The sequence below is a fragment of the Actinia tenebrosa genome, unplaced genomic scaffold (genome assembly GCF_029948245.1).
Source record: "Actinia tenebrosa isolate PJP-AT-01 unplaced genomic scaffold, QUT_ActTen_1.0 PGA_scaffold0__85_contigs__length_37466705, whole genome shotgun sequence".
NCBI classification, from domain to species: domain Eukaryota; kingdom Metazoa; phylum Cnidaria; class Anthozoa; order Actiniaria; family Actiniidae; genus Actinia; species Actinia tenebrosa.
The window spans coordinates 18,133,740-18,152,905 of NW_028292569.1; the positions used below are offsets into that span (position 1 = coordinate 18,133,740).

The 19,166-nt window shown below is 37.4% G+C and overlaps 3 protein-coding genes across 3 annotated transcripts; 1 reads left to right on the top strand and 2 right to left on the bottom strand.

Annotated features, from left to right (window-relative positions):
* The first annotated feature begins 1,120 nt into the window (after positions 1-1,120).
* LOC148913626 (uncharacterized) lies at positions 1,121-2,999 on the top strand. Its single transcript, XM_089034286.1, has 3 exons — positions 1,121-1,203; positions 1,770-1,982; positions 2,863-2,999. Exons 1-3 carry the CDS (start codon positions 1,140-1,142, stop codon positions 2,892-2,894), a joined length of 309 nt encoding a protein of 102 aa, XP_088890412.1. The 5' UTR covers positions 1,121-1,139; the 3' UTR covers positions 2,895-2,999.
* On the bottom strand, positions 2,818-11,245 carry LOC116299912 (solute carrier family 22 member 15-like). Its single transcript, XM_031708629.2, has 8 exons — positions 10,914-11,245; positions 9,062-9,489; positions 8,053-8,268; positions 7,422-7,556; positions 6,011-6,090; positions 5,387-5,507; positions 4,313-4,385; positions 2,818-3,939 (listed from the first exon to the last, which is right to left on the bottom strand). Exons 1-8 carry the CDS (start codon positions 11,151-11,153, stop codon positions 3,670-3,672), a joined length of 1,563 nt encoding a protein of 520 aa, XP_031564489.2. The 5' UTR covers positions 11,154-11,245; the 3' UTR covers positions 2,818-3,669.
* Positions 11,246-11,551: 306 nt separating this feature from the next.
* Positions 11,552-15,105, bottom strand: LOC116299909 (kappa-actitoxin-Avd4a-like). Its single transcript, XM_089026077.1, has 3 exons — positions 14,765-15,105; positions 14,477-14,625; positions 11,552-11,839 (listed from the first exon to the last, which is right to left on the bottom strand). Exons 2-3 carry the CDS (start codon positions 14,607-14,609, stop codon positions 11,688-11,690), a joined length of 285 nt encoding a protein of 94 aa, XP_088882203.1. The 5' UTR covers positions 14,610-14,625; positions 14,765-15,105; the 3' UTR covers positions 11,552-11,687.
* Positions 15,106-19,166: the final 4,061 nt, after the last annotated feature.

The window sequence follows — 19,166 nt, forward strand, 5'->3', positions numbered from 1 at the left end:
CGATTTTTTTGCAGTTGTCCATAATAAATAATGGTAAAGAATTTACTTGTAAAGTTTTTTTCAGGATACCAAGATTTTCCTAGACAAACGTCTCTTTTGAAGGATGAGACAAAAGATTTCATATTTCCGAAAATTGCCACAAAAATCGCAGCAAATATCGCCGCAAAAATCGCCAGTGTAAATGGGGCTTGAGAATAATTGGAGAATTTGGAGTGGCTTTTACGTCAGTAACCCTAACATAAATAATACTAGTTCTCATTCTTTTTCAGTCAACCGATGCTGTTTTAGACTGGACTCAACACGAAGTTACAAACAGTAGTGCAGCAGTTCCAGGATTCCATTACAACTACAGCTCTTTCACTATTGGAGTGTTCTTGAATTCAATGCTTTCAGCTGATGATAGCAAACATATCAGAGTAAAGGTATGAAGCCAGCACCCTCTACCCAAACGGCATAAGTGTTGTTCTATGATGTTGTTTGCACCCAAGCTACACCAGAATGCACCGTGCTGTAGGTTTCAGAAGGGTTCTGCCAAACCAATTTTATAATTTCCAGACTTTATTTAGAACAATTCAGTCCCATGCTGTGATGAAATCCCTATCAGTGGAAGAATCTTGCTATTGCTGGGTTTTATGATCACTTGGCGTCATTTCCTGACTCTAAAATGTTCGTCAATTTTTCGATAGAACTCTGTCTGGCTGACAGCACATGGTGGTCATTGTTTAGCCATGCTATTGGAGCAGATAATAAGATTCAAAGAATTTTATCAGCTGATTGAAACCCAGCAATAGAATTCTTTCTGGCTGACAGCACATGGTGGTCATTGTTTAGCCATGCTATTGGAGCAGATAATAAGATTCAAAGAATTTTATCAGCTGATTGAAACCCAGCAATAGAATTCTGTCACGTCAGCGTTGACAACACGTAGTGCTCCGTGTTTGGTTCTCATTTGGATCAGACCCTGAGATTCAAAGACTTTTATCAACTGAAGCCCAGCGTAATTTCTTGACATTTTATATATATATATATATATATATATATATTCGAACGCATGAATATAAGCCACACTTATTTCACAAGTGTATTTTTAAGAATAATTACTATTTTATTTTAAGTTATGGCTTTACTATGGCACAAAGATGGTGAGCATCGCAAAAACACCTATCATTGACCACGTTATCCCTCTCTCTACAAAAGGATGCTGTAAGTTAAGTTTATCAAATTTTTCATTGAAAAAAATACAAACATGGAAATGGAGACCCGTTATTAGTATCTTAGGGCCGGGAGTATAAATTGAGGTTTTGGAAGAAACATGTAAGAGTGAAGGGACTAAAGCCCCGTCTACACGAACAATTCCCACGTGGCAACTTTTGTTTGCTCGTGTAGACGATCAACAAATATTTGTCATTTTGCGTCAGTAATAATTTTGGACAGCGGAGATGCCTATGAAATGAAGGCTAGGGTACAAAGCAAGATGGCGTCAATAAAGAAAAGAACTAGATGACACAGATGACGTCAAAATAATTGCCACATTTATGTGTCGTCTCGTCCACACGGACAATTTTCGGTGTGTGGCAATTTTTATTTGCCATGCACATAAAAACTGGTTTCCAGCAAACACATTTCAAACCTCATCGATATCAGTCGGTACCTTTTATATGTTTGATTGAAGGCAAGGAAAAACAAATTTCAGTGTGCAGCTCGCAGACGCAGAGTTCGCATGTTTATGAAAATTGCAGTTAATAAAATCTACTGATTTTTTTTCACAGCGTTTCTCGTGTGGTGGGAATCCCTGTCATCCTATGCTCGTCTATCCATCGTGGTTGCGATAGCAATCGTTATTCTCATTTTTCTTTCTGGCTGTTGCTTGTGCTGTTTTTGTCGTGTGCACAGAAAGAGAATAAAGTCTGCTGAGACCAAAGGAAAAACGTCGAGTCAAGCTGTGTCATTTAAGGCGTATCACCAGTCGAGACGACCATCAGGTAAGAAAATACACGGCATGTTTCAGAAAATGTTGTCGGGCGGAGATCTAAGATGGGCGATCTAAACTAAAACGAATTTTTGTGTTTTTATGTTTTCTGGCTAAGATACGAAAAATCACATTCCTGACTCTAAGGAAATGCTTCATATTCTAATGTAATAGGAAACTACGTGGTTCGGCTCTGAATATATTACATTTTGCAGCGTGCTACTCGGTCTCTGATTTCAGATTTCAGGTCACCGACCGACGTTTTTTGAAATAGGCACATATTAATTCAGCGCAGCGCAGTTGTGACGTCATAAAAACGAAGACAAAGGCGAAATTCGGACAAACAAACTTACAAGTTTACTTTCAGCAGATACTTTTCACAGCCGATCGCAGTTGATCTTAGTTTACATGGGTTATTATTGTAATTTTAAGTAAAAATAATAAAATCGGTTCGTATAATCCTCGTAGCGGTTAAACAGAATGCAATGTTTGTCCGAATCTTTAAGCTATTTTTAGAATCAGTGCGCTGCGCTATTTCAGTTTTCTCTGTTGCTCAGGGTTAGCCACGATTTTGCGTATAATATTCATGCGTCCCAGTGAAGGTCCGTTGAAGTTCAAAGTGTTTGTATTGTAAAAGTTGTGCCAGTATCTATAAGGGAATAAAGTATTTTTGAAAAGGTTTTGGATACGACATTAGTAATCCAGCAAAAAATCTTTAAATAAAGGAAGTCCATTTTTTTGCCATCCAGTAACAATCATGTGTCAATCTATTGCAAAAGGTTTTTTGACACCATCGTGCTGCAAACAGCCTATTGTCAAGCAACTACTTCAGAGTAAGAAGTAAAACATTGATTCTTCTAGTATTTTATTTTATGTTTTCAATTTGTTTTTAGTGTTAGCAAACTGGCATAATTTCCCTCTTTAATCTGGATTCTACATTCTTGCAAGTAACGATTCTACTGTTTTAAGGAAACAATATATCATCGTAATAAATATTATCCAACATGACGGCCCTCTCAATAAATTTATAATATTTTCCAAGATGGCGGTCTATCAATACTTTTTATATCATCCAACATGGCGATCAAATCGACGAAAGATTTTTCTATATTATCCACTATGTCCAGATACTTTCCAACATGGCGGCCAAGTCCAGATTTTTTAAATATCATCCAACATGGCGGCCAAGTCCAGATTTTTTAAATAGCATCCAACTGACTCATCCAACATGGCGGCCAAGTCCAGATTTTTTAAATATCATCCAACATGGCGGCCAAGTCCAGATTTTTTTAATATCATCCAACATGGCGGCCAAGTCCAGATTTTTTAAATATCATCCAACATGGCGGCCAAGTCCAGATTTTTTAAATAGCATCCAACTGACTCATCCAACATGGCGGCCAAGTCCAGATTTTTTAAATATCATCCAACATGGCGTTCAAGTCCAGATTTTTTCATATCATCCAACATGGCGTCAAAAGATCTCGCTTTGATCTCCTTTGAACATATCAGCTAAAATGGAGGCCGGTATTCCAGTCCTTGGGGGAAATCTTCTTAGAGGGCCTATTCTTCCCCAGAGATAAACTCTATTAAATATATCTCTTCTAAGCATTTCGTCGTTTTAAAACATTTGATTATAAAATTTATGGCGACAAGTTTACTCGACGTTTCGACAATTATAATTTCGTGAATCTCTTCTATCAGATAAAAGTTGTTTTCTCTGAGACAAGTTCGTCGTCGTAATCAAAATCCGATTCATTGGCTTTAAATATTTCTTCCTCGCGAATATAAGTTAGATGATTCATTTGTAGCTGTTCAAAGGTGTTGTTTCTAAGGCCTTCGTATCCACTGTCGTCTAGTGTTTCTGGTAAAGGTTTGTTTAATGTCTCGGGTAATATGAGGCTTAGTACGCCTGCGCTGAATGAACACATGCCAAATACGACCATGGGGAGGGGTGGTGAGTATGTACCCTGTAGGAGAAAAAGATGAAACAGGGGGTTATAGTGAGATGAATCAGACCATGGGGAGGGGTGGTAAGTAAGTATGTACCCTGTAAGAGAAAAAAAATGACACAGGGGGTTATAGGTGAGGTGAATCGGACCATGGGGAGGGGTGGTGAGTATGTACCCTGTAAGAGAAAAAATGACACAGGGGGTTATAGTGAGGTGAATCGGAACATGGGAAGGGGTGGTTAGTATGTACATTGTAAGAGAAAAAATGACACAGGGGGTTATAGTGAGGTGAATCGGACCATGGGGAGGGGTGGTGAGTATGAGGGGTGGTTACTATGTACCCTATAAGAGAAAAAATAGGACAATTAGAAGAAAAGTAGAAGCCACTTACCAGATAAACCACAAATGGAGCACAGATTCCTCCGATCCTTGATGACACCGAACACACACCCATCCCAACATTTCTAAGTAAATAGAAAGAACAAAAGAAATTATAATAAAATAGCCTGTGTTCTGACATTTGCAATGACACGGTAAAACCCCTTTTCGTTGGTGAATATTCATGGGAAAATGTTTTCTCCTACACCGAATCGAAATATGGCCATCAATTTGAATAACTATCGTTCTGGACTGCGGACTAGCCCTGTCATACATGTGAAAACGCTTTTATGTTTCCACAAGAACACGAGGCTAGTCAGTCGCTAGACAGTACAGAACAATAGTTATTCAAACGGGTCACCATATTTCGAATCGGTGTATATTATTACCACGACAAAACCATGACAGAAAACTTTGGGATAATGGATTATATTCTTATATTCCGTTCACACCAACTAACCAGTTGTTTAGTTATCTGTTTCTCTATCTCACGTCCTTCGTTGCTTGTCGCCATCTTTAAACAGGATTGAAAATCAACCACACCTTAAATCCATTGTTTGATGTAGGTTCTTAAATTCTTCGGAAAACCCAGATTCTTAAAGCTGGGGGCGGAATTGATATCAACAGTTGGGAGCGAAGCTGAATTATAAACCCGGGATAGGTTTTTAATTACACGGATATATTGTAAGCACTCTATTTACAAAAGACAAAACAAAAGTAATCTACCTCTGAATTCATTATAATTTAGTATTTCGTGTTTTGCATCGAAACAATGGAATTAAGGGCTTAGTTGATATTTTAAACCAGTTCAAACGCAAGGGCTCGGTTTTGCATTAGAATTCAAGACCTCGGGCCTGCAGCTCTCGATCTGTCTTGAATTCTAATGCAAAACCTCGTCCTAGCGTTTGAACCTTTATCTAAAACTACATCCCCGAGATATAGTTTAGATTTGAAACGGGACTAGTTAGCCGTGCGCGTGGTTCGAAAGGCCACTAGTTAAACTAAACAACTCTTAGTATGTTGAAAGGTCTGATGTGAACGGGGTTTTAGTTATAAAGAATGGGCGGTGGAAGAAAAGAAAAGATACCTGACGACTGTAGGAAGCAGCTCTGCCGAGTAAATATATATAACAGCAAACGAAGCAGAGATACCAAACTTGCCAATCATCGCAAATACAACTGTTAGTGTTTGACTAACACCAGTTTTTTCTGAGAAGAAAAAAAAAATTAGCAAATGCCATTAAAGGGGCACTTGGATGAAAACGCCCCAATTTTTCAAATTCCGAATAATTGAAGTATTTGTGGATAATATGACTCAATTATGATTATGTAAACCAGATTAGTGAAAATGTTCGCCTGGGAGCCACTTGCAATTGAGAAATTTGGGGTTAAAAGAGAAAAGAACAATAGGGTTGAGTAAATGACGTCATTTACTTCCAATTTATATGCTTGCATAAAATTGATAAATTTTATCCGACACATTTTACTGTGAAGAAAATATGTTGCTTGGCTACTATTGGGGCCATATAGATACGTTTAGCTAAGTTTAAAGTCATTTCCAATTTTTATCCATTTTTCATCCAAGTGCCCCATTAAAAACAACTAAAAGGATGACTTTGATGGGAATTGAATTCTTTCATAATATGTAAGACGATTGTATTGAGGCAAACGTGTAATGGTTAGAAAAATGAAGGATTCTTTGAGCCACCTACCAGTTTGTGCAAATAAGCAGCCTATGCTTGCGACTCCAGCTAACAGCATATAATAACAGACGCTTTTTCGACGCCCAATCCTGCAACCAAAAACATAAATGTTGACATACTGTCGTGTTTGAGAAAACCTTCAATTTGGTCAATTCAGGGCATGGCCAACTCACAAATCGGACCTAGTAACAACCTCTGGGCTGATCTAAGTCAGGGCATTGCTAACTCACAGAATGAACCCTGAAACAACCTCTGGGCTGATCTAAGTCAGGGTATGGCTAACTCTCACAGATCAAACCCTGAAACAACCTCTGGGCTGATCTAAGTTAGGGCATGGCTAACTCACAGATAGAACACTGAAACAACCTCTGGGGTGATCTAAGTTAGGGCATGGCTAACTTACAGATTCAACCCTGAAACAACCTCTGGGCTGATCTAAGTCAGGGCATGGCTAACTCACAGATAGAACACTGAAACAACCTCTAGGCTGATCAAAGTCAGGGCATGGCTAACTCACAGATCAAACCCTGAAACAACCAGCTGGGCTGATCTAAGTCAGGGAACGACTAACTCACAGATTGAACCCTGAAACAACCTCTGGGCTGATATAAGTCACGGCATGGCTGACTCGAATCGTTGGAAATTAGCTTGTTTGGTTTTGCAGCGTGAGTTAAACTGGAAAACCCGGAGAAAATTCCTTAAATCCAGGGAGAACTACCAACTCTGCGATGCTCAGTCAAGTAATGCATTTACCACTCCTGGGTGGACGGCTGGATGCCTAACAGGCCTTGTGACCCAATTGATAAGGCAGCCGGTTAGCACTGGCACTGAAGATGGTCTTCACCAGCGTCTTCAGTGGATCTTAATCACATCCTCCTTATACAGGGTTATCTAGTGAAGACAGACGGGGCCTATGGTTTTAAGTCCTTGTCCTAGAAGACTTGAAGGTCTAACCATTTGTAGATATAATTACAAAGGCAGCACCTTCTCCTCAGTTATTTTAAGACCCTGAGTGTTGGTCCGGCCGAGGCTTGAACCACGACCTCCCGCACAACAGACTGACGCTTTTACCAATGGAGCTAACTGGGTGGCATGGTGTGCAGTGATTTGACGCCAATGCACAGCCACCTTTGGTAGTCTTCAGAAAGACTGTAAGTTAATTGTTGGTGATGACTCATTGAATTGGAATTTAGCTATATTGTTAGCTGTTGTTAGGTATTTTTTTGTGGAAGAAAGAAAACTGATCGAACCCAGCGAAAAACAAACTTGAATCAAGACAGAGACCCATGTGATGTTGAGTCTGGAAATCAAGACCCAGGACTGATCCGCACTTGTGAGAACCCAGTTGTAAGCTTCATTGACGTTATTTCATAGTCAAGAACAATAACTTGTTGTGCTATATTCTCATTAGATTACTCACCAGTTAATGAAGCAAAAGCATGTAAGATAAGCAGGTATCTCCATCACACTATACAAGAAGAAGCTCATATAGATATCGCCACCAAGGTGTTTAGTGTTAAGAGATAGACCATAATATACTAGAGTGTTGATAAACCTGGTGAAGCCAAACAAGAAAAATCATTTATTGGTATTCTCAGTGGGGAAAAATCATCATATAAAGCAGCTGGGAGCAAGCGTTGCTCATCAGTTGATTAATGTACTGTGACCTTCATAGCAAGATTCAATCGGTTCGAACCTTTAAGGGTCTCCATGTCTCCTTCTTAAGTCTATCTGTTCAGTGTTGCTTTAGCTTTAAATACCCGTAATAAGGAGCACTGATAGTCTGAGAGGGTGCAAACCGTCAAGCAGCTTTATACATAATACCCCTTTGCAGGACAGAATTGCATGGGCATACCACTCCCTTCAAAACAGGCTTTATTTATTGCAGTTGTGTGATATATACCTCACAGCCAGCCGACAACAGCAACTTAGCATAATCCCATGCTTCCATAGCTACTTACATAAAAGTGTTTGCATAAATGATGCAACTGACATATTTCCATGGCAACATTATTCAGCGCAGTATGCTCATATTTCCATAAATTACGTACCATAAGAATATCAGAACAAAAGTTGTTTTGAAAGTCTTCCGCGTGCAGAAGAGATCAAGACACCCATATCTTGTGCCAATGTGGAATGGTCTGTTGACCTGAATAAGACTTTTCGGAATTGCTATTCCATTCTTTAATGCAATATCTAGTAAGATATCCTCGGCTTCTGATACTCTTCCTCTTATCATCAGCCACCGAGCAGACTCTGGTACATATCTAATACAAAACAAAAAAGAATATACAAAAAACAAAATTCAAATGGTCAATTTTTTAATATTCAATATTTTGATACTTTTATGGGAAAACAGGGGATTGAAATGGTTTTACAAAGGTGGATAGAAGAGAGAATCAGAATAATCTGTTTTAGTTTTTGGTAAATGAATGAAAAAAATATGAGGGAGGGAGGGAGGGAGGGAGGGAGGGAGGGAGTGAGTGAGTGAGTGAATGTGAAAAATGTAAACTATAAAAATAAAAGAAGTGAGGATTGTTGGATGAGACAGTGAGTGAATGGGCATGGATGGATGGATGAATGATGGGCTGGGAAGGATAGATGGATGGAAGGTTCTATAGTTGATTGGTGAGGGAGGGGATGAATGGAGTGGAGAGGGAGGGAGGGAACATAGAAGAATGATTCATATATGGTAAACAATTGAATGTAAGGAAGAATGAAGGAATAAATGAATGATTTAAAAAAGGACTGAAATAATTTGATGAATGAATTAATGAATAGATAAATGCCTAAATATTTAATGAATGGAGGAAGGAGGAAAGAAAGGAATGAATGAATGAATCATATTGAATCAAACAAAGGAACACACAAACAAACAAACAAGCAAAAATTAAATGGATGAATGAAAGAAAGAAGGAAGGAAGGAAGGAAAGGAAGGTATGAATGAAAGAACAAAACAATGAAGGAATAAATGAAGGAAAGAAGGAATAAATGGGAAGGACTTCGTCTTATCTTTGACATATCCACATGGCTAATATATTTTTCCACACATTTGCTTACCTGAAGAAAAGCACAAAAACAGTAGCTGGAAGAGAAAGCACTACCGACAGTGTCCTCCATTCTCTTATAAGGTAAGCCACAATTGGTAATATCAAAAGTCCTGATGTAAAAAAACACTGAGCCATTGTCCCAGCAAAACCTCTATAAGTTGGTCCAATAATTTCTGTTGCAAGCACGAAAGCCGTCAATATCTCACCACCAGCGCACATTCCAGTGAGAAATCTCAATAAACAATAAATTTTGTAAGTCAGTGAAAAAGAGCTAGCAAATCCAAAAGTGACCAGTCCTGATAATGTAATGTACCAGATTTTGCGTCTCCCATATTTGTCTGCAAGGGCACCAAATAACATTGCTCCTGCAAGTGTGCCTCCCATGACTATAGACTGAACAAGGTCTGCTTTGAATGCATCTTCACAAGTAAGGTCCCACTGAAAGAAAAGCATATATCATTAATATATCTACTAGCTTGATGCTATTTTCATAAACACTGCAAACTCTATAGTTGCAATTTGCCCATTGCAATTTGGTTTCACTGCCGCCAGTCAAAAATATTAAAGGTATACTGATCATTTTTGATTGTTGATGGCAGTGGAAAACAAAATATAAGCCTGCAGCTCTCAGATATAATGGAATGTGATTCAAAAATATGGATTGTTTATATTTATGATTCTAAGGAACAGTACAGCTCATGTATTCACCTCTTACTGCGATTCTCAATATTCTCACATGCGACAAACTTAAAAGGACCTCATCAAAAACTAAAAATGGTGTTTTGCGGAGGTCAATAAAAAGGGTATCTAATATGATAATCAAGCCACCAACTACACCTCACACAACACCTGTAATCGTGCTGCAAACACCGTTTAGTGCCCTTATCTCATGCTTCTTGTTGCTGTGGATTTCTTTCTCTGGATATAAATTTTCCCATAAAATGTCACAGATTTTCAGCTTTGAATCTCAAACGCTTCACTTCAAAGCTATTGGTAATGACTTATAAAATGATTTGAGTATCTTCAAGATCAGGTAAGTCAATACAGATAGCGCTGATGCAGTCAAGCATTTGAAATTTGGAGTTGGAATCCTATGAAATTTTCAAGAAACCCTTTTGATTGACATCAAATAAAACTCAAGTTGGTCAAGTTGGTCGCGTATGACTGGGAATCGCAGCAAAAAATCGTTTCGTGAAGATTATGACTGATTTTCAGAAAATATACAGCAATATTCAGTAATTTGAATCCAATCAAAATGAAGATCTTTAGTTATTCATTCTTATTGAGTTTATATCACAAAAGTTTGAAAGAATCTGTTTGGAGATTATAAATCTATGGAATTTTAAGGGAAAATATTAATTTGTATTTGTTGAATAAGGATATACTATTCTTTTGAAAATATTTTCATGTTTTCATCCAAATTATTTTATTCACCTGATTTGAACTACTTTTGCATATATTTACATAATCTAAATTATGAAAACCAAAAATATTTTATCGGCAGAAAATATAACCGAAATAGATTAAAATTTATAGCAATATTAGTTCCTTTTAGCTACGCTTTCACCGTTCGAGTATTACATCATTGTAACGTAGACGGAATAAATCAGTCCACGTTTTGTGAGTTATAATTATGATAAAAAGCTAATTTAGCTTTTCGTATTTTTAAAATAAATCATCGCTAAACAAATCCAGTTAGAGAATTTGAATAAAGTATTCAACTTGACGTGAATATAATAATGATAGTAAAATAATAACAGACATAACTTTTTGATTTTAGGTCATTACAGAGTCATATGTCAGTAGATCGGGCAGCGAGCGTGCAAAATTTAATCTTAAAATCTTATTATGTTAACCAATACCTCAGTCACAATGGATGTGAATTTTGTAGTATATTGCCTCTCTAAGCAGTGAGATCTGTTCTTCGGACATGTGCTATTCGAAGGAGAATCCAGGCAGATCCAGGATGGTTGAGCGGCCACAAACACATGCAATAGAAGTTGTATTGAAGCAGGAACGATTGAAAAACAGAGTAAAAAATATAATCGCTTCTGATGTGGGCCGAATTCACCAACGATCTTTAAAACGTGGTCGAATTCCATGTTAAGGGGTAGGGATCGCGGGCTTTCCTGTAGTGGAAGCCCTTGTGAGGAGAGATTTACATTCTTTTGTTGGGATTCGCGATGAGTTGTTCTTTTTGATGGCAATAAAAACAGGTGTAATGCTGAGGTGCCTGGCCTGAGGGGTGACCGAGGACGGCGGGAGGGACTGGACCAATGGATTTCATAGAAGAAAGGAAGGAAGGAAGGAAGGAAGGAAGGAAGGAAGGAAGGAAGGAAGGAAGGAAGAAAGAAAGCCAAAAAATGGAATAAATAACTTTAACTAGAAACGATTAAATGGCATGCGTTTAATAACAATATTTAGAACAACAATCTTCTGCTAAAATAATGTGCCACCCCCAAAGTTAATTCAGTACGAAACAATTGTAATTCCTCGATAGTTTTATTCAGTATTCTTTTATTATTCGTATGACAACGATTTCTTTTTTATTCGTATTACATACTCTTGCTTTATATTACTTTAACATCCATAACATGGTCCTGGATAAATAACATTGGGTTTACTGCTGTTTTTATTTATCTGTAACAACAATATCCAAGCTTAGCGAATACCCCTGGGAATATACAACCTCCTGTATAGCCATATCCATCAGGACAGCTGACCTTCATGAACCAGAATGTTCCCTGCCGATCATTTTTAGCACATTCGCAGGGCGATCTTTTCTCTTCTGTAAAAAAAAAAGGTGAATGGTTAAAAACCGTTCATCACAAAGAGAAATTTTCGATCAAAACTTCTTGTTAACAAGACCCTGTTGGCTGGGTGGACTGGGATACCTGAATAACTCAATCTGGAACTCCAAATTCCAGTTCCGGGATCCAGATTTTGGCATACGTAATTAGCTTGTTGTACAGCCCCGTTTCAAAAGCATGCACATTCGCACGGCTCGCTTTAAAATCAAAATGCTTCCTTTAAAACGTAAATACAGGCTAATATTTGCTCAAAACCTCTCTCTTAATTGCTTTACATTTTATAATTTTTGAAGAAAAATTGAAGGAGATCATAACGCTTCGAACGGTAAAGACTGATTAAACTATGCTAGTCCAAACGTGACAAAACTTCAAGTTGCATTTTTTCATGATCAAGCAGTACTTTTTATACATCAAGTTGATTTTCATTACACCAAGACCCTTGTATTCTATGTCTAGTCATTTGTTTCGCTTGTCTAGTCATTTGTTTTTGATATCAAGCGCAATGTTTAAGTTGACAAGCAGCCATCACAATCAAAAGTCATTTAGGTCTTTGCGATTTGCATACAAAAGGGAACGCTAGAAGCACTCAGGAGAAGATTGATTTCGATCAGCTTGCGAAGGCGGGCGCAGGGCATTTTTGGCTTTATTACAATGTTTTCCAAAACCTAGTTTATATTTTTTTTTAAATGTTCATATAGTGTTCTACTTATGTGAAAAAAATCAGACTGAGCAAATTTGAGCAAGATTGGTTTTTTGACATCTCAAATGTAGACTAGCAACTGCGCCCGCATTTGCTATATAAAATCTAGCGTAAACACCATGAAAAATGGTTCTTTGAGTACAAAAACTAGCGAATTCTTCGTAATGAAAACTCTTATCATGTTTTGGGTGTTCTCTAACACCAATAAAATTGTTTTATTGGCTAAAAACAAAGATACACAAGCCTAAATTTACCTTTGAAAGATCATCTTGTCAGTCGAACTTCCACCACAAACGGTCCGCCATTGTTGACAGGCAGAGTAGTGCCCATGCCCGTTTCAACGCCCTCCCTCCTCCCGCCCTGCAACTAGCTTCCAGGCCTAGCGCGTTCATCGATCGCAAGCTGATCGAAATCAATCTTCTCCTGAGTGCTTCTAGCGTTCCCTTTTGTATGCAAATCGCAAAGACCTAAATGACTTTTGATTGCGATGGCTGCTTGTCAACTTAAACATTGCGCTTGATATCAAAAACAAATGACTAGACAAGCGAAACAAATGACTAGACATAGAACACAAGGGTCTTGGTGTAAATAAAATCAACTTGATGTATAAAAAGTACTGCTTGATCATGAAAAAATGCAACTTGAAGTTTTGTCACGTTTGGGCTAGCATATTAAACCCTGGAATGTGCGTACCAAATTATTTATTTTGCTTCTTAAATCACATAGAATCTTAAAATAAATATTGCTATGTACCTCATGTTCTTTTGTGAGTAGACTTTAAGCCAAAAAAGTTAATATAAATAAATAATAGCCTATAAGACTGTATTGTCAAGTTCAAGAGAATAACAGGTCATGCTGAATGAAATGGTTTACTATCGCTTATGGTAATTCTGACTCTTGGAACTCTGTTCTCCCCATCGATCTTCGCTTGTTCGTGCAGAAAATACTTTTCGAGTAGATGAATCATGAGTAGTTAACCAAAACAAACTTTTGCCCATGAAGTTCATTGAAAATTCTTAGAAATAATGTCTTCGAAATAATCGCTATCTTCTCGGCCTGAAATCTTTGTTTACGAAATTGATAAATTAATATTTCTAGTTTGGCTGTTTTGAATTGCGGCGATTAACGAAATAGAGCATGCGTAGACATAAACTTGTGACGCGTGATCTACTAGCTCCGCCCTCTCATAATCACTTGACAACATAGTGACATTGATTGACCTCTGGTACATGATAATTGATTGCACTATGAATGTGAATTTTATAGCAGATGCCCGCAAAGGTCGCTTGGGTAAGTTCCTGAAGACCCCTGAGTAACGATTGCGCAAATTTGCCATTTTGCCGAGAAGAAAAAAAACAAAAAACAAAAAAATAAAAAGGAATGTTACGGCTGTGGTGCCATAGGTATCCCAGTAATACGCCTAACCAAAATCGAGGAAGGGACTGGGCCCCAGGGAAAATGTTAATCTAATTAAGAAATGATGTCCAACACAAAAAGGATGATATTAGTAATATTAGTACTATTACCAAGTTTACCTATTTGAGTAGCAAGCTTTTAAATATCGTAAAATTAAGAGAATGCATGGGGTTTGAGGACAGCTTCTCCGCCAAAAACTATGCATTCTCTGATTTTACGATCTTTCTAAAGCCTGCTAATATAATCGATCAGTATTTGACCAAACATTCTCAAACTCGATAAACTTAATAGCTTTCGTGTGAGCTTTCATGTGATGGGTTTTTTCTTAATGAAATGTAATATTTCTACACTTGTTCGCATTTGCTTTGCGCAATTCCATAAAGGCTAACAGATTCTCTTTAGCTCGGGCGTAATGTCCTCGTTATTTTCTTTCTTTACTTATGCAATATTTAGGATAATAGGGTACAAGCGTTGTTAAGTAATCTGAGATCTATATTACCATGAAGATCTCCTTTACTAGAATCCCTTTGATGACGAGAATTAAAAATAGGATCATTCAGATATGCATTTGCTACCATCACTGAAGCCAGTACAACAAACATGGCAAGACAAAGGAAACTACCTTGAGCCATTGTGGGAACTTGGTTTCTTCAAGATAGAGTAAAAATAGAATTGATTTAACTGATTAGAACTGATTAATTGTAAATCAAATCAAAAGGCAAGGCAAGGAAAGGTAAGGCAAGGCAAGGAAAGGCAAGGCACGCAAGTTACGAATATTTTTGCTTACTCTTTCTTTTTCTCTGCTTTCTTGATTCTCTTCTGTTATCTCTGCTTGGTGGCAAGTGCTCAACTGTGATTGAGATCCATGCCTTGCGCTTTTTATGTGCTTAGCTTTAATTGTATTCAATCAATTAAGGCCCCGTCCACATTATGCCGGATAAATTTGAATGCGAATTTTTATTTATTCGGTTAGGCCTACCGTCCACACGAGTCCGGGCGACTCCGGAACAATTCTTCTCCGAAAACGAATTTTTTCGAATACGGTCTCCAGAACAATTTGAAAACGCCGGCTAGCCGTATAAGTGTGGACGGAAAACATTTCGTACCCGAATGTTTTTTGAATACTATGACGTCATGATTGTCATGGGAACATGGCGGGAAAGCTAAAAATTCACCGCGGGCTCAATTTCAGCTTCGATGCACATGCTCAGATGTGCAATGAAGCATTTTTGCCGCCTCTGATCGGACTAGTTTGGACGCGAAACATTTTATCCGTTTTCATGTGTGGACGGAAAACTTTTTTCTCGGTTTCGGTGTGAAAGCTGCGGATTCAAATTCATCCGGCATAGTGTGGACGGGGCCTAAGGGGATCATTGATTGTAAATGGCCTGCTTTTTATCCATATGGTAATTGCCTAATGATACAATAGACCTCTTCACCTTAGACCAAATATCAAAGTTTTTCAGTATTTTAGGCCACTTGTCACTGATCACATGAACATATAATGCTTTGCTTTAGTTCTATTGTGAATAGTGCGTTTTCTCGTGCGCAATTTTTTAACAAACAAACATTGACAGTTTAGGTTAATTTTGTTTTCGTTCCTTCGCTTTTTTGACTGCATTTTCTTCTCTTGCAGTCTTTTCGTTTCACCTCCTTCCTTCCTTAAAAAAAAACTGCTTTCTTTATCAGTGAAAGAAGAAGACGGGTTATTTGATGCCTTGTTTGAAAACATGAAGTTATAGGCAATGTGCCAAATAAATAAGAAAATTTAAGCACCAAACTAGTCTCCTAGGCAGCAGCTATTAGTGCCGTCACGCCACGCTATCTCCCCTACTTATTCCATTTTTCCTTTTCTTTCATTTCAGCCTCTCAACCCAAAAGTAAGTAAGATAGTAAGCGATTGTTTCATGGTTTTTGCATGTTTTCAGCCCTTTTTTTTTTTTTCTTTTTGAAAAAAAAGGATAATTTTTAAAGTAAAAACATTTCTATTCTTCAGCGTTTGTAGCATCAAACTCACTAGTAAATAAACTTAGCCTTAACTCTCTTTCTCTCTGTCCTTGCGAACTATCTATCTTTTATTATTCTGATATCCATTTTCTTCTTAAATCGTATTATTTAATTCGTATTACAACGATTTATTCATAGTAACAACCTACTCCATAAAAGGTTCCACATTTTCCTCTATACACATATTTAGAAGGACAGCTGCCGATATGGAACCAGTATGTTCCAGTCGTACCTCCGCAACTGCAGCTCACAGTCGCTCTTTTCTCTTCTGTAAAAAGGAGTGTGTCGTCAAAATAAAATATCGGTCAAAACTTCTTGTTTAATTAGCCTCTCCGAAATTGAGGAGGGAAAAGATCCAATTAGTAATATCAATATTAGTACTATTACCAAGTTTGAGCATGTTTCGATAAAAATCTACTGAGTAGCAAGCTTTTAAAAGTCGTAAAAATATGAGAATGTATGAGGTTTGAGGACAGCTTCTCCGCCAAAAAACAATACGTTCTCTCATTTTTGCGATCTTTCTTAAGCCTGCTAATCAGTCAGTATTTGACCAAACATTCTCAAACTCGATAAACTTAATAGCTTTCGTGTGAGCTTTCATGTAGTGTTTTTTTTCTTAAATAAATTAATATTTCTACACTTGTTCGCATTTGCTTTGCTCAATTCCGATAAAGGCTAACAGATTCTCTTTAGCTCGGCGTGAATTTCCTCGTTATTTTCTTTCTTTACTTATGCAATAATTAGCGATAATAGGGTACAAGCGTTGTTAAGTAATTTGAAATCTATATTACCATGAAGATCTCCTTTACTAGAATCCCCTTTGATGACAATACAATACAATACAATAACTTTATTTATACTTGAATTACAAGATAGCAAGTACATGCTAATATCTCCAAGTTATGAATAACCTAAACTAAAAATTAAAATTACATGATGCTAATATAAAAATATGGATGTAAACAATGAAATAAATATATGTATATATGTAAAATAAAATTAAAATAGAATTATCCTCTACAAAAGGTACAACAGTCAATATCAAATTTGACTTTGGAAATTTCCGATTTAAATTTACTTAATTCGTGCAACAATCTCATGTTGTTTGGAAGAGAATTCCATAACTTACTACCCTGATAAGCCAAGGAATGAAGACCATAACTAGTGGTGTTTACTCTAGGTACTATAAGAATGTTATCACCCCGTAAATTAATGCTACAATTACGTAGTGTAAATAACTTAGAAATATATTCAGGAACCAGTCCGTGCAGAGCCTTAAATACTAATATTAAAATATTGTGCATTCTCCTATTATACAAAGTAGACGAGAATTAAAAATAGGATCATTCAGATATGCATTTGCTACCATCACTGAAGCCAATACAACGAACATGGCAAGACAAAGGAAGCTCCCTTGAGCCATTGTGGGAACTTGGTTTCTTCAAGATAGAGTAAAAATAGAATTGATTTAACTAATTAGAACTGATTAATTGTAAATCAAATCAAAAGGCAAGGCAAGGAAAGGTAAGGCAAGGAAAGGCAAGGCACGCAAGTTACGAATATTTTTGCTTACTCTTTCTTTTTCTCTGCTTTCTTGATTCTCTTCTGTTATCTCTGCTTGTTAAGAAGTGCTCAGCTGTGATTGAGATCCATGCCTTGCACTTTTTATGTGCTTAGCTTTAATTGTATTCAATCAATTAAGGCCCCGTCCACATTATGCCGGATAAATTTGAATGCGAATTTTTATTTATTCGGTTAGGCCTACCGTCCACACGAGTCCGGGCGACTCCGGAACAATTCTTCTCCGAAAACGAATTTTTTCGAATACGGTCTCCAGAACAATTTGAAAACGCCGGCTAGCCGTATAAGTGTGGACGGAAAACATTTCGTACCCGAACGTTTTTTGAATACTATGACGTCATGATTGTCATGGGAACATGGCGGGAAAGCTAAAAATTCACCGCGGGCTCAATTTCAGCTTCGATGCACATGCTCAGATGTGCAATGAAGCGTTTTTGCCGCCTCTGATCGGACTAGTTTGGACGCGAAACATTTTATCCGTTTTCATGTGTGGACGGAAAACTTTTTTCTCGGTTTCGGTGTGAAAGCTGCGGATTCAAATTCATCCGGCATAGTGTGGACGGGGCCTAAGGGGATCATTGATTGTAAATGGCCTGCTGTTTATCCATATGGTAATTGCCTAATGATGCAATAGACCTCTTCACCTTAGACCAAATGTCAAAGTTTTTCAGTATTTTAGGCCACTTGTCACTGATCACATGACCATATAATGCTTTGCTTTAGTTCTATTGTGAATAGTGCGTTTTCTCGTGCGCAGTTTTTTAACAAACAAACATTGACAGTTTAGGTTAATTTTGTTTTCGTTCCTTCGATTTTTTGACTGCTTTTTCTTCTCTTGCAGTCTTTTCGTTTCACCTCCTTCCTTCCTTAAAAAAAAACTGCTTTCTTTATCAGTGAAAGAAGAAGACGGGTTATTTGATGCCTTGTTTGAAAACATGAAGTCATAGGCAATGTGCCAAATAAATAAGAAAATTTAAGCACCAAACTAGTCTCCTAGGCAGCAGCTATTAGTGCCGTCACGCCACGCTCTCTCTCCTACTTATTCCATTTTTCCTTTTCTCTCTCCCCTACTTATTCCATTTTTTCATTTCAGCCTCTCAACCTCAAAAGTAAGTAAGTTAGTAAGCGATTGTTTCATGGTTTTTGCATGTTTTCAGATTTTTTTGTTTTTTTTTTCTTTTTGAAAAAAAAAAAAAGATGATTAAAAGAAAAAACATTTTTCTTCTTCAGCGTTTGTAGCATCAAACTCACTAGTAAATAAACTTAGCCTAAACTCTCTTTCTCTCTGTCCTTGCGAACTATCTATCTTTTATTATTCTGATATCCATTTTCTTCTTAAATCGTATTATTTAATTCGTATTACAACGATTTATTCATAGTAACAACCTACTCCATAAAAGGTTCCACATTTTCCTCTATACACATATTTAGAAGGACAGCTGCCGATATGGAACCAGTATGTTCCAGTCGTACCTCCACAACTGCAGCTCACAGTCGCTCTTTTCTCTTCTGTAAAAAGGAGTGTGTCGTCAAAATAAAATATCGGTCAAAACTTCTTGTTTAATTAGCCTCTCCGAAATTGAGGAGGGAAAAGATCCAAT

Excerpts from the sequence above, each read along its gene's own strand:
- LOC148913626 (XM_089034286.1), top strand. The coding sequence starts at position 1,140 with ATGGTGAGCATCGCAAAAACACCTATCATTGACCACGTTATCCCTCTC. Across the intron at positions 1,204-1,769 it reads TCTCTCTACAAAAGGATGCT|CGTTTCTCGTGTGGTGGGAA; the intron begins GTAAGTTAAGTT and ends TTTTTTTCACAG. Across the intron at positions 1,983-2,862 it reads CCAGTCGAGACGACCATCAG|TGTTAGCAAACTGGCATAAT; the intron begins GTAAGAAAATAC and ends ATTTGTTTTTAG.
- LOC116299912 (XM_031708629.2), bottom strand. The coding sequence starts at position 11,153 with ATGGAATTCGACCACGTTTTAAAGATCGTTGGTGAATTCGGCCCACAT. Across the intron at positions 7,557-8,052 it reads TTTGTTCTGATATTCTTATG|GTTTATCAACACTCTAGTAT; the intron begins GTACGTAATTTA and ends TGGCTTCACCAG. Across the intron at positions 3,940-4,312 it reads CTCCATTTGTGGTTTATCTG|GGTACATACTCACCACCCCT; the intron begins GTAAGTGGCTTC and ends TTTCTCCTACAG.
- LOC116299909 (XM_089026077.1), bottom strand. The coding sequence starts at position 14,609 with ATGGCTCAAGGTAGTTTCCTTTGTCTTGCCATGTTTGTTGTACTGGCT. Across the intron at positions 11,840-14,476 it reads TAGTAAAGGAGATCTTCATG|AAGAGAAAAGATCGCCCTGC; the intron begins GTAATATAGATC and ends TTTTTTTTACAG.